Raw genomic sequence first — 14,245 nt, forward strand, 5'->3', positions numbered from 1 at the left:
GAAATAAAATTATCATGTTAAAAAAAACTTCAAAAAAGAATAAAAAAATGGGGGAATGGGCCCAAAAAGATGGGGGGGGGGTAGGGGGCTCCTTGGGGGAGAAGAGACCTTGTAGGTTGAGGTCCTGGGTGGTTGCAGTTATTGATGGTTCACACTCATAATCGTCTCACTAGTTGTTTTCTAAGGATTTCCCAGGATTGTCCCGAATTTCTTTATTAGTATCAACTTTTTAGTATACTAGAATGTTAAACCATATTTTATATTGACAACACTGCTTAAATGGTACTTATGTATTATACAGAACACAGTCGCGAAACACACAAAAAAAAAATATGTATCTCTTAATAGAGTTAGCATTCCCAGAGATGCCTTACCTTTTTCGTTTCTACTTTCAAATCCCCTAAAATGTCAGTTGATTTCTGACGATTCCTATGTTCTTACAAGTGTGCACAGATGCATTTTAAATTCCTATGAAACCTTCCAAATTTATATACACATTTCATGGACAAATTGTGTCAAACAGATATCTTGCCCCGTTAGTATTTCTAACTCCCTGATAAGAATATTCACGATGTGAAATTTCCTTATCTGATGATGTCACATGTCCCGGTCGTTGATCTTGTTCGTCCACGGATTCTAGCCCTCTGATTGGTTGTGATCTTGTTCGTACACGGATTCTAGCCCTCTGATTGTATTGTATTGTATCTAGCCCTCTGATTATCTGCTAAAGATGGACATTGCATATGTGACCGAAATATCCAGAGATTTTGTTGTTGTTGTTTCATTGTCAAATAAAAGGATTTGTCACAACTGAACTGTTATTTGTACGTCATGAAAAGGCAGTGTGGTCTTCGAAAATACCTACTTCTTCCTTGGGTGTTAAGTCTTCTAAGAGGACTGCTTATTTAATTTTCTACTTCAAATTATTTGTAAATAAACAAGCAGTTTTCGATAGCATAACATAGCTAGAGCACGACAATGCAAGGCTTCATTCTGCACGTCACACTCAAAACTAGTAGAGTTTTGTGCTAGTATTTTGTGCAAGCTAGACTTGAAATCCTTTGTCCGTAAGGAGGGAGGTTGGAGTCCTGATGGCGCTGGTATTTCGGTTTGGAAGAGGGTCAACAGCCTGACTCTGTAAGCTCAGTCAGAGTCGACCTAGCTCTAAATGGGTACCTGGAGAAATCTAGGGGAAGTAAACAAAAAAGGTGTGCGAAAGCACAGGATGACAGGCCCCGAGCCCCCCGTTGCACTTCCAGGCTCAAGGGCAATCAAACGGAGATCAAAGTAAAGTTAAATGCCATGTTATTTTCCCTCACCTTATTCCCACGTTTTTGTTGTAAGCAATTTTCAAGTTTTTTAAAAGATCATCTTAAGCCGGAAATTTTTTATCATAAAATAAATTTTACCAATTAAAATAGGATAATAGACCAATTCCAAACATAAGTGGTCAGTAGACATTAGAAGATCATCAAAAATTAGTACTTGTATTACTATATTAGATTAAAATGTACTTCCAAATGACAAATGACAGACATGAGGGGGATTGATTTTAAAAATCAACTTTTTATCAACACTTTGTAATTTTGAAACGTACTTAATGTCAAGAGGCTATTATACAGAGGTGTACCAGGGCTAGGGTAGTTGAGAGAGACACGAACTTACATTGCGTGCGCCCCTTGTGCCCCGACCCCAAATTTTTTAAATTGACTAATACCATCATCCTTTATTTTTTAAATGTATATAATATCAAGAGCCTACTAAACGGTAACGCATAATTTACAGGTGCTTTATTTCGTTTTCAAGTCTGTTTCGTTCAAAATGGCAGCTATGAATCGTGCAAGTAGGCGAAGAAAACAGGCACATAAATTCACTTTGCCAGCACCTATGGTACTCCACTTCCCAAATTTTTTCATCACAAAAATTAGTACTAACCATCAAAATCATCAATTGACACAGCTACTAGCTGATTAATATAATAATAAACAGAGCGAGTTGTTAATATTCTTAAAGTGTTCATATCAATTAGACAGCAACCTTCGACATTGGTTTCGGATAATACTCATAATGTTATGTATAGTAGTTAAAGATCGAAACCTGACACATAAAAAAAAAAAAATGCACATAGACTGGAACTTTGAATATAAAGACTATAATTAGATTTAAAGTATATGCTTTAATGTTTTAAATTTTAAGGGCTATATTAAAAATCTTAAATCAATTGATGATCAAAATTCAACATTAAAACAAGAACCTAATGCGAAAATTAGAAAAAAGGAAGCAGAAATTAATTCTAGGGTTCCAAGTAAATACAACTTGAAAATGCGAAAATGACAACTCTGAAATTGGTGTTAAAGTATAACCTAAATGTTAAACAACATATTTTGAATTTTAAGTCCTATGTTAAAATTTCTGTATTAATTGGAGAACAACCTTTGACATTAAAAAAAAACTTCATGTACAAATTAGAAAAAAGGACGCAGAAATGAATTTCAGGGTTTGAAGTGCACACAACTTGGAACTAAGAAAATAAATACTCCAAAATAGGTTTTAAAGCATATCCCTAAATGCTAAACAACATATCTTAAAATTTAACACCTATATTAGAATCCCTATATTAATTGGAGGACAATCTTTAACATTAGAAAAAGAACTTAATATCATAATATAAAACTAATGTCCATGGAACATTGTCAAGAATAAAGGTAAAACTGATCCAACAACAAGACAAACCAACTCTGTCTTAGTGAAACCATTTTTTTCTCTTCTAGAAGAATCTCGACTAGACGAATGAGATCCGCCCCCGTAAGCGATTTCTGGTAGCACGTGAACTGCGGCTACGTATAAAAACGTACCAGCACTAAATAACATTGCGATCGCAGTACCATTGACGGACGATAATGTGGCCTTGCCCTCCTAGAATAAAAAAAACGATTTGATAATATTAAAATTAGCAAGTTTAAAACCATAAATTTTTCAAGTATAATTGTTGGCTAATATGATGTTTCAAGAAATCAATTAAAGAAAGTTTTTCCCCAAAATAAATTTTTCAAGGAAAAGTAAAGAACTCCTCTAATCAAAAATGAGCTAAAATAGAATCAAATAATCTACCAAGCGCAAAACTACAACAAATTATTATCAATAAATAAATGAAACCCAAAACGAAAAGAAATTACAATAAATAACAGAGTCAGACTCAAAACGAGCAGAAAATAACATGATTAGGGCTCACAACCTCTACGGCATCTCAAGGCCAGATCATAATTTGTACTTTACTGGACAAAAGCAAATACAAATGAATAAGTATTGTCAATTTAATATACATATGCTGATATTAAATCTCTAAAATCTTAATAATTTTTGATTTAATAAAATTGTAAAAGTGGAAACATTAAAAAAAACTTATATTCAATAAAGTGTAAATTATGTTCTGGCCTTGAGAAGGCATAAGGGTTGTGAGTCCTAATCATGTTAATTTCTGCTTGTTTTGAGTTTGAATTGGTTATTTATTGTGATTTCTGTTCAGTTCTGTTCATATTTATTGATGTTGATTTGTGGTAGTTTTACGCTTGGTAGATTATTTGATTCTATTTTTGCTCATTTTTGTTTTAATGGAGTTCTTTACTTTTCCTTGAAAAAATTATTTTGTGGAAAAAGTATTTTCAATTAATTTCTGTTCATTTTATCACTGAGGGTAAAACTATCTGAACATGATACCCCTGAGGTTTCCTCTTGATACAATAATATGTTCTAAAAATATTGCTGATATGCCCGTATCAGCAATCTGTTTGAACATAATATGCTTTGATTTAGTCCAACGTTTCCCCTGAACGTTTCCTCACCTGTTTATTTCAATACCCTCAGCCTCGGTAGTACCCGCCACAGAAGTAGTAGTTTTAGTGATAATAGTGGTAGTAGTTGTAATAGCAGTAGAAGCAGCGAAAGTTGTAGTAGTAGAAGCGTGCAAATATTGCCTCTTTGGTCAACTGATCATCTCCCTTATCATTTCCCTGAAAGTCCCAAATTAATATACTCAGTCATTTCTGAGTTACGCCTTATTGACAACCCATATACACATAACATGTTTTGATTTATTTCAACACTCCCCTCAACATTCCCTGAAAGACTCACCTTAGTGCCCTCCGTATTTTGGGGAAGCAGTGGTCAAACATGAATATCTTTTCTCAATGTCATATACTATGTGTAAACAATGAACAAATTGCCTAACTTACAGCCCTTGCCCTGAGGCCTCGGGGGGTTGACATCCCCAAAAGCACAAATACTGAACCTTTCAACAATACTGAAAAAATAGATGTCCCAAATGTGTGTTTGAAGGTTTGTTTTTGGGAAATGATGGGCAAGGGGATGAGGGGGGAGCTAGTTGCTCTCAAATCACTTTTGACTCTTAAAATGTGTATTATAACTCTCAATTTCAAATCAAATGAGCCCCAGCTGAAGTTTATACAACAAGTCATTCCAAAAAACCTTATATGCCCCCAGAGCATAACTTACAACCCTTGCCCCAGGCTCTGGGGGGTTGTGTCAACCCTAGAGGCATTGTTATAGGCTTTTTGGGCTATTTTAAACAAAATGGCTATCTCACAATTTCAATCAGAGGTGTTTGGTGAAAAGAGGGGTAGTCAGGGGGGGCGTCTAGATGCCCTCCACCACTTTTGACTCTTAAAAGGGAACTAGGACCAATTTTCAACCAAATGAGACTCCTCTAAAATTAATACAAACATCCCTTCCATAAAAACCTTAAATGCACCGGGGCCATACCTTACAATCCTTGCCCCGTAGCTCTGGGAGTTTGCTTCGACCCCAAAAGCCTTGTTATATGATCTTTGGAAATTTTATTTTGAATAGAATTACTTTCTCAAAATTCAAATTGGATGCATTTCGGGACAATACGACCTGTATGTGGGGGGGGGGGGGGGGTTAGCTGACCTCCAATCACTCTTACTCTTAAAAAAAGACTGGAAATTTTAATAACCAATCCAATGAGCCACTTCAAAGTTTATACGACAACCCTTTCTATAAAAAACTTATGTACCCCCGGGGCACAACTTACAACCCATGCTCTGAGGACCGTGGGAAAGGGGTGGTCATCTTCAAATGCATAATTTCCGGAGTTTTCAACAACGCTGAACAAAATGGCTATCTCAACATTTTAATTGGATGTGTTAGGGGAAATGATGGGCGTCAGGGGGGCTGGTTACCCTCCAATCACTTTAGACTATTAAAAAAGACACTAGTACGTTCAATTTCTAACCGAATGAGCCCTTTTTGAAGATTCTACGACAACTTCTCTACAAAGTACCCTGGTCTAAAAAAAAAAAAAAAACCAAAAAAAACACAAACCCACCCCAAATATATACCACAACAAAAAAAAAAGATAATACATTGTGCCAACATCGTTCTTTACTTAGATTATTTGAAAAAAAAATACGTTTTCTAAAGAGTTAAAGAGGCTGAGTCAAAAGTTCGAACCTTAAAACGTACAAAGATTAGGAGGTACAGTTGGGGGGGGGGGCTGCCGCCCCCCAAACCCCCGCTTTTGCAGCCTCTTTTGTTAAGATCTTTTAAGTCATGTAGCCTGCAAAAAGTTGGTCGTAGCAACACGAATGAAACTGTTTCAACGGCACTTTTTTTTTAATCTTCAGAGAATTTAGCAATGACAACTCAGTCTGTTACAGTTATAACTACAAACTTGTCTCTGTGCCAGGTATAGTTATGTATTCAGTGTGATTATGTATGATGGAAAAATAGATGAACCTGAACCTACCTGAAACTAAACTGCTTGTTTATGCTGAGCCCTTCTTCTGTTCCCTGTTTTTTCTGTTCAAACTTGTTAAGTTCACCACATTATAGCTTGTTATCGGTTAGGTAAAAATTACCTGTAAAAAATCCAGCAAACAGGCTCAGTACTGTTTCTAATCAAAGAGATGCAATAGGATGTTCTTACGGTAAAAAATTCAATCAGACTTAGTTCGTGTTGCAAAGCATTTCTTTGCAAAGGAAAAAGCGGGGGTTGAGGGGGGCGGTAGACGCCCAAAATAAAAATCTTTAAAAAAGAGGCTGCAAAAGTGAGGGGGTTGGGGGGCGGCAGCCCCCCAACTCTACCTCCTAATCCCTGTACGTTTTAAGGTTCGAACTTGTGACTCAGCCTCTTTAACTCTTTAGAAAACGTAGTTTTTTTTCAAATAATTTCTGCACGTATTTTTACAGTTTATTACTTATTATTGCTTGATTAACTGTTAGCTGATCGTGTCAGGAGTTAAAGTTGGGGGGCTGCTGCCCCCCAAACCCCCCGCCTTTGAAGATTCTTGTGTTAAGGCTTTTAATTCCCGAATACTCAAATCAAATGCACAGTAAGATTTTCTTTTTTCAACTTTTCTTTGAGCATGTGGGTATACGGCATCTTATCAAAAGCAGGGGAGACTTGCCTGTAAGCTGAAGGCCGACTGTGATACTCTTCTGGAGATGTCTATTGAGCCGAAGAATTTAAAAGATTGGATTTGAAAAAGAAACTGAGTTTATTTTTTAACTTTAAATTTAAGAGATACTACTTTAAATTCAATATATAAAACATTTACTATGACGGGGAATCGAACCCGGGTCTTCCGCATGACAGACAGGAATAGTGACCACTGTGCTATAAGAGACTCTTGCTGAGTTATTTTTATTGGTTCGGCAACAGAAAAAAACCAAACGGTTTTTTTTGTCGAAGTCTCTGCAATCTATTTTCGACGCAAGCAAATACAAAGTATGATTTTCGTTTTTCGACAAAAAAACTTCTGGGAAAGAGCTGGAATTTTTGGAAGCTTGCAGTCGGTCTTGTCATGTTAAGAGGACTTTTTTGATCTAATTTAATAATGAAATACTATGCTTTTAGGAATTTCAAAAATTAACATGGGCTCTTATGGGAAAACGAGGTTTTTCGTAAATGTAAATTCGGGGGAAAATTTTTTTGTCTGAAAATATCAAAAGGCGCTAACAGGTCAAACTCCTCTTCGAATGAGTCCTCATTCACCCGGATACGTTGTCAACTGTGGCCTGTAGGCGTGGCTGATAAAAAAAAACTTGATGAACATTAAAAAACATTTGGAAAACAGGAGTCATCGTATTGAGCTGAAAATTTTGAGGATAAGCTCCCAGGTCCTAGGAAAGCTTATCCTATAAATTTCAGCCCGATCGGACAGCGTGAAAGGGGGGCTGTGGTGGGAGGGTCGAAACTTCCGGCCCACTTTCCTCCTTGAAAAACGAGGTTTCTCGTAAATGTAAATTCGGGGGATAATTTTTTCGGTCTGAAAATATCAAAAGGCCCTAACAGGTCGAATTCCGCTTTGAATGAGTCCTCATTCACCCAGATCTGTTGCCAACAGTGGCCTGTAGGCGTGGCCGATAAAAAAAATAACTTGATGAACATTAAGGGGCTATATTTGGTTTTTGGAAAACAGGGAAGGAGAGATCGGATTGAGCTGAAATGTTAAGGGTAAGCTCCCAGGCCCTAGGAAAGCTTATCCTATAAATTTCAGCCCGATCGGACAGCGTGAAAGGGGGGCTGTAGTGGGAGGGTCGAAACTTCCGGCCCACTTTCCTCCTTGAAAAACGAGGTTTTTCGTAAATGTAAATTCGGGGGATAATTTTTTCGGTCTGAAAGTATCGAAAGGCCCTAAAAAGTCAAATTCCAGTTTGAATGAGCCCTCATTCCCCCAAATCTGTTGCCAACTGTGGCCTGTAGGCGTGGCTGATATAAAAAATAACTTGATGAACATCATATGGCTATATTTGGTTTTTGGAAAACAGGGAAGGAGTGCTCGGATTGAGCTGAAATTTTGAGGATAAGCTCCCAGGCCCTAGGAAAGCTTATCCTATAAATTTCAGCCGGATCGAACAACATTAACGGGGGGCTGTGGTGGAAGGGTCGAAACTTCCGACCCACTTTCCCCCATGAAGATAAAGTTAGAGGGGGTTGAAGCTTTGCATGTTTCTTAGTTTCAGCTTAGGCTACAAAATGCGATTACCGCCGTCTCTCTGCGATCGCTAGGACCGGAAATCGCTTAACATTGTGGTGGGTCGCCTCTTTAAAGAGACACAAGTGTGCCTCCTTGATTAAATAAAAAAAAACAAGTTTTTTCAACTGAAAGTAAGGAGCAAAACTAAAACTTAAAACGAACAGAAATTATTAAGTATATAAAGGTGGTTGCCGCCTCCTCAACACCTCGCTCTTTGCGCTAAAGTTTTTTTTAGTACTTTTAAAAAAGCGTCTTATTGTTCTAATTAAATGGCCATAGTGTTTCAGGGGTCATTATTAAATATTTGCGACAAACTCCAAACTTCAGAGCTAAGAGTAAAGTTTTAAGTAGCGGGAAACCCCCTTTATATACGTAATAATTTCTGCTCGTTTTAAGTTTTAATATTGCTCCTTACTTTCAGTTGATTTGTTTTATTAAATTTAATTTCTGATCGTTTTTTAAATAATATCAGGAAATCTGGCCCCACTTCCATGGAGAAACCCCCTCTCACTGAAATATCCTCTAGACAATTCAATCCCGGTGAAAATTTACTGCGGACAAATACTCTTAATCACTCCGTGCGTAAAATTGAGACGGAAAAGAGAAAGCAAGACATACATGTATAAGAATTCTGGCAAATTCCCCCAGTGTATAGTTTCCCTTGACAAGTTCACTCCCTGGAATCTTCCCTCCCCACGGAAAATTTCCCCGTGGAAAAACCCCCAGCGGGAAATTTGTCCCCCCCACCCGAAAATGTATGCCAACATCCCAATAACAAATATGATGCGCAAATAATGGGGAATTTTTTAACTTAAAGACCTTTCCCCTGGGACTTTGGATGGGGGGTCATGTTATATCCAAAGGCATAGTTATTGGGCCTTTCAACTATGATGAACAAAATGGTAATCTCAAAATTTTGATCAGACAGTTTTGGGGAAAAAGGGCGGGGGAGGAGGCCTAGTTGAAAAAGGTCATACCCAAACTCTTGTTTGTGGTGATTTTTGTTCGTTTCAAGCTTGATTTACATATTCAATTTAAGTTACACTCGTTTTAAGAATTATTTATTGATTTACAATAATATCTATTGTATGTTTTTTTGCATTGATTGTTTATTTAATTTCTGTTCGTTTCTAGATTCAATTACACTTCAATAGGAAAATATTTTTTTCGCTTTAAGCTTTATATTCATATTCAATCTAAGCATTACTCGCTTTAAGATCTGTTTATTCATTTATATTATTACTTGTTGTATGTTTTTGCTATGATTGTTTATTTAATTTCTGTTTGTTTTGGGTTTCATTTATTCTTTAATAGTAATTTCTGGCCGTTTTGAGTTTGAATCTTAAAAGGTATTTGTATCTGCTGAGCTTAAGTTTAAAATGGCCTTTACTTTTCTTTGAAAAACTTATTTTTCGCCCGGAAAGTCTTTTTTTAAATAATTTTTGTTCGTTATTGATTGCAAAAAATTTCAAGTTTTAAAAATTTCCTCATTTCAAAATAAAGCTTAAAAAAAAAAATAATCAAGTATTCATCGAAGTAACAAAACTGATATCAAAGTAACAATATAAAAGTGAAATAATTGGCTTGTGTCAACCTCGGAGTTTTTATTATGTGATGTTTGAACTATTTTTAACAAAATTTTTATCGGATGGGTTTGGGGAAAAATGGCGTGGGAGGACTACATTGAGATTCGGTCTCTTTTGTCTCTTTAAAAATGAACTAGAACTTTCTATTTTCAATCAAATGAGCCCTCTCTGAAGTTTATACGAGTATCACTTCTATAAAAACCATATATCCCCAGAGTATAACTTACAACGGCTATCCCTGGGCCCTGGGGGGTTGTGTCGAACCTGGAGTTTTAATATCTGATGGTTGAAATATTTTTAACAAAATGGTCACCTGAAATCTTTATCGGATGGGTTTATAAATCCGATAAACTCAAAGGCGTGGAGGGCGGGAGGGGCTAGTTGCCTTCTGATCTTTTTTCATTTTGAGAAAATGAACAACAACTTTTAATTTCCATTCAAATGAACCCTCTCTGAAGTTTATAGGAGCATACCTTCCATAAGAACCATATATGCCCCCAGAGCAGAGCAATACTTACAACGCCTGCCAAGGCCCTGACGGGAGGGGGGGGGGGTTTGTCAAAACAGGAGTTTTTCTTATCTGATCTTTGTACTATTTTTAACGAAATGACCATATGCAAGGAAGTTTTTGTTATATGATCTTTGAACGATTTTTAACAAAATGGCTATCTCAAATTTTTTTTTATCGGATGTATTTGGGGAAAAGGGCTGAGGCGGGGGGGGGCAGTTGCCCTCTGATCACTTTTGACTCTTAAAAGGGCACTACAACTCTCGATTTCCAATCGAATGAGCCCACTTTGAAGTTTATACGACGATCCCTTCTAAATGAAGTGCCTCTGGGAAAAAAATAAATTGAGTGTGGGGGGAGGCTAGCTGCCCTCCAATCTATAAAATATCATTGGAGTATATTTTATATCATCAGATATAAAATATCTGGTATTTTTTGTGAATTTTCTATGCACTGTCTATTAAAAAGGATTTTATCCCTATTTTGAACTTTTATTCTATCGACTCTTAAAAAGTGAATTATAATTATCAATTTACAATCAAATGAGCCCTCTAGGAAGTTTATACGAGCAGCTTCCTTAACAACCATATATGCCCCCAGGGCATAACTTAAAACACCTACCCCCGAGCCATGGGGGGCTGTGTCGACACCTGAGTTTTCATGTTATCAGAACTTTGAACTGTTTTTAACAAAACATCTATCCCAAAATTTTTATCTGATGCATTTAGGGCGTGGTGGAGAGGGGGGAGGGGCTAGTTGCCCTCTGATCTCTTTTGACTCTTAAAAGTGGACAAGAGCTTTCAATTTCCAATCAAATGAGCCCTCTCCGAATTTTATACGAGCATCCCTTCCATAAGAACTATATATGCCCCTAGAGCATTACTCATAACGCCTGCCTCCGGGCCCTGGCAGGTTCCGTCAACACAGGAATTTTTCTTATCTGACCTTTGAACTATTTTTAATGAAATGGCTATTATAAACAATTTATCGGCTTGGCTTGGGGAAAAAAGGGTGTGGGGGGGGGGCTAATTGACCTCGGATGTCTTTTGACTCTTAAAAATTGAACTAGAATTTTCAATTTCAAATCAAATGAGCCCCCTCTGAAGTTTATACGAGCATCCCTTTCATAAGAACAATATACGCCCCCAGGACAACACTTACAACGCCTATCCCCAGGGCTTTGGGGGGCGTTTTGTTATCTAATTTTTTAAAAATTTCCAAAACACTGGCAATCTCAAAATTTGTAGCGGACGGGTTTGGGGAAAAAAGAGGAGCTAGTTTAACTCTCTTGACTCTTAAAAAGTGAACTGGAACTTCCAATTTCCAATCAAATGAGCCCTCTATGAAGTTTATACGAGCATCCCTTTCATAAGAACCATACATGCCCTTAGAGCATAACTTAGAACACCATCCCCTGTGCCCTGGGGGGAGGGGTGTATTGACACTGGAGTTTTTCTTATCCGACCTTTGAACTATTTTTTAACAAGATGTCTATCTCAAAATTTTAATCAGATGGATTTGAAAAATAAGGAGTGGGGGGATAGATTCCCTCGGATCTCTTTTGATTATTAAAAAGTGAGCTCGAACTTTCAATATCCAATCAAATGAGCCCTCTCTGAAGTTTATACAAGCATCCCTTCCGTAAGACCAATATATGCCCTCAGGGCATAAATTACAACCCCTGTCCCCGGGCCCTGGTGGGATGTGTCAACACCGGAATTTTTGTTATATGATCTTTGAACTATTTTTAACAAGATAGCTATCTTAAAATTTTTATTGGATGCATTTGGGAAAAAGGGTTTGGGGGTGGGGGGGGCTGGTTACCCTCCAACATCCTATGAAACTTAAAAGTTAACTAGAAATTTCAATTTCCAATCAAGTGACCCCTCTCTGAAGTTTATACGACAATTTTGTCTATATAAAACCTTACATGCCCCCAGAGCATAACTTACAACCCTTGCCCTGAGGGTTGTGGGGGAGTTGCCCTGAGGGCTGTGGTCATCCACAAAGATCTAATTTTCAGAACATAAAACTACGTTGAATAAATTGGGTATATCAAAATTTTGATTGGATGTGTTTGGGGAAAAGGTGGGCGTGAGAGGGGGGGTTAGTTTCTGTACAATCACTTTCGACTATTAAAAAGGGCGCTAGCCCTTTGAATTTCTAATCGAATGAGCCTTTTTTGAAGTTTCTACGACACCGCCTTCTATAAAAACCTTATATGCCCCCAGGGTATAACTTAAAACGTGCCTTGAGGGTTGTGGGGGAGTGTCCTCCTCAAAAACGTTTTTTCTATCTGAAAAAAGTTGATTTTTTAAATCAACTACGCTGAACAAAATGTCTATCTCAAAATTTTGATCGGATGTGTTTAGGGGAATGATGGGCGTGCGGGGGGGGGGGGGGGCGCTAGTTGCCCACCAATCACTTTCGAATATTAAAAAGGGCAGTAGCCCTTCCAAATTACAATAGAATGAGCCTTTTTTGAAGTTTCTACGACAATGCCTTCTATAAAAACCTTATATGCACCCAGGGCATAACTTAAAACCCTTGCCATGAGGGTTGTGGGGAAGTGCTCTCCTCAAAAACATATTTTCCATCTGGAAATCAAATATGCTGAACGAAATGGCTATCTCCAAAATTTTGATTGGATGTGTTTGGGGGAATGATGGGCGTGGGGGAGGGGCTAGTTCCCCTCCAATCACTTTCGACTATTAAAAAGGGCACTATCCCTTTGAAATTCCAATCAAATGAACCTTTTTTGAAGTTTCTACGACAACACCTTCTATAAAAACCTTATATGTCCCCAGGGCATAACTTAAAACCCTTGCCCTGAGGGTTGTGGGAGAGCGTCCTCCTCAAAAACATATTTTCTATCTGGAAATCAACTACGCTGAACAAAATGGCTATCTCAAAATTTTGATTGGATGAGTTTGGGGAAATGATGGGCGTGGGGGGGCTAGTTGCCCTTCAATCACTTTCGACTATTAAAAAGGCTCTAGCCCTTTGAATTTCCAATCGAATGAGCCTGTTTTGAAGTTTTTACGACAACGCTTTCTATAAAAACCTTATATGCCCCCGGGTTATAACTTAAAACCCTTGCCCTGAGGGTTGTGAGGGAGTGTCCTCCTCAAAAATTTATTCTCTACCTGGAAATCAACTACGCTGAACAAAATGACAATCTCAAAATTTTGATTGGATGTGTTTGGGGGAATAATGGGCGGGGGGGGGGGGCTAGTTGCCCCCAATCACTTTCGACTATTAAAAAGGGCACTAGAACTCTCGATTTCCAATCGTATGAGCCTGTATTGAAGTTTCTACGACATTGCCTTCTATAAAAACCTTATATGCCCCCAGGGCATAACTTAAAGCCCTTGCCCTGAGGGTTGTGGGGGAGTGTCCTCCTCAAAAACATATTTTATATCTGGAAATCAACCACGCTGAACAAAATGGCTATCTCAAAATTTTGATTGGATGTGTTTGGGGGAATGATGGGCGTTGGGGGGGGCGCTTGGTGCCCTTCAATCACTTTTGACTATTAAAAAGGGCACGAGAACTCTCAATTTTCAGTCGGATAAGCCTTCTTTGAAGTCTGGACAACAACCCCTTCCATACGAAGTGCCTCTGGGAAAAAAATAATAATAATAATAATAAATAAATAATAAAACACTGGAGCCGTGTGGTCTTTACAATAGGCAACGCTATAGCGTTGCCTGTGATAGGAGCTTGAAACCTTTACAGTAGGGTCTCTGATACGCTGAATTTGATGGCTTGATTTTCTTTGAGATCTCTTGACTTTTAGGGGCTGTTTTCCCCTTTTTTCGAAAATCAAGAAAATGTTCTCAGGGTCGTAACCTTTGATAAGTAAGATTAAACTTAATGAAATTTATATATTTGGAATCAGCATAAAAAGGCGATTCTTTTGATATATCTATTTGTATCAAAATTTTAGTTTTTAGAGTTTCGGTTACTATTGAGCCGGGTCGCTCATTACTTTCAGTTCATTACCACGAACTGTTTGATAAATTGAAACTACGAACCTATGACACGTTAATATGATAAATTGAAGAAATTAAGTTAGAGAATGGGTTTTTTTTTAAGGCTAACGAAAATACTGGACGAAAGAAAACGAATAT

General features: G+C 37.6%; 1 protein-coding gene across 1 annotated transcript in view; it reads right to left on the reverse strand.

Moving 5' to 3' along the window:
- Window positions 1-1,561: 1,561 nt before the first annotated feature.
- Zip102B (Zinc/iron regulated transporter-related protein 102B) overlaps window positions 1,562-14,245 on the reverse strand; it is a 128,747-nt gene continuing 116,063 nt past the window's right edge. Inside the window, exon 7 of the mRNA XM_089086970.1 lies at window positions 1,562-2,916. Coding sequence (XP_088943096.1) covers window positions 2,674-2,916 — 243 coding nt within the window. The 3' untranslated portion in view covers window positions 1,562-2,673. The remainder of the gene's footprint in view (window positions 2,917-14,245) is intronic.

Source organism: Artemia sp. Qi Xiang Cuo, chromosome 3 (assembly GCF_049724085.1).
Source record: "Artemia sp. Qi Xiang Cuo chromosome 3, ASM4972408v1, whole genome shotgun sequence".
In the NCBI taxonomy this organism is placed as follows: domain Eukaryota; kingdom Metazoa; phylum Arthropoda; class Branchiopoda; order Anostraca; family Artemiidae; genus Artemia; species Artemia sp. Qi Xiang Cuo.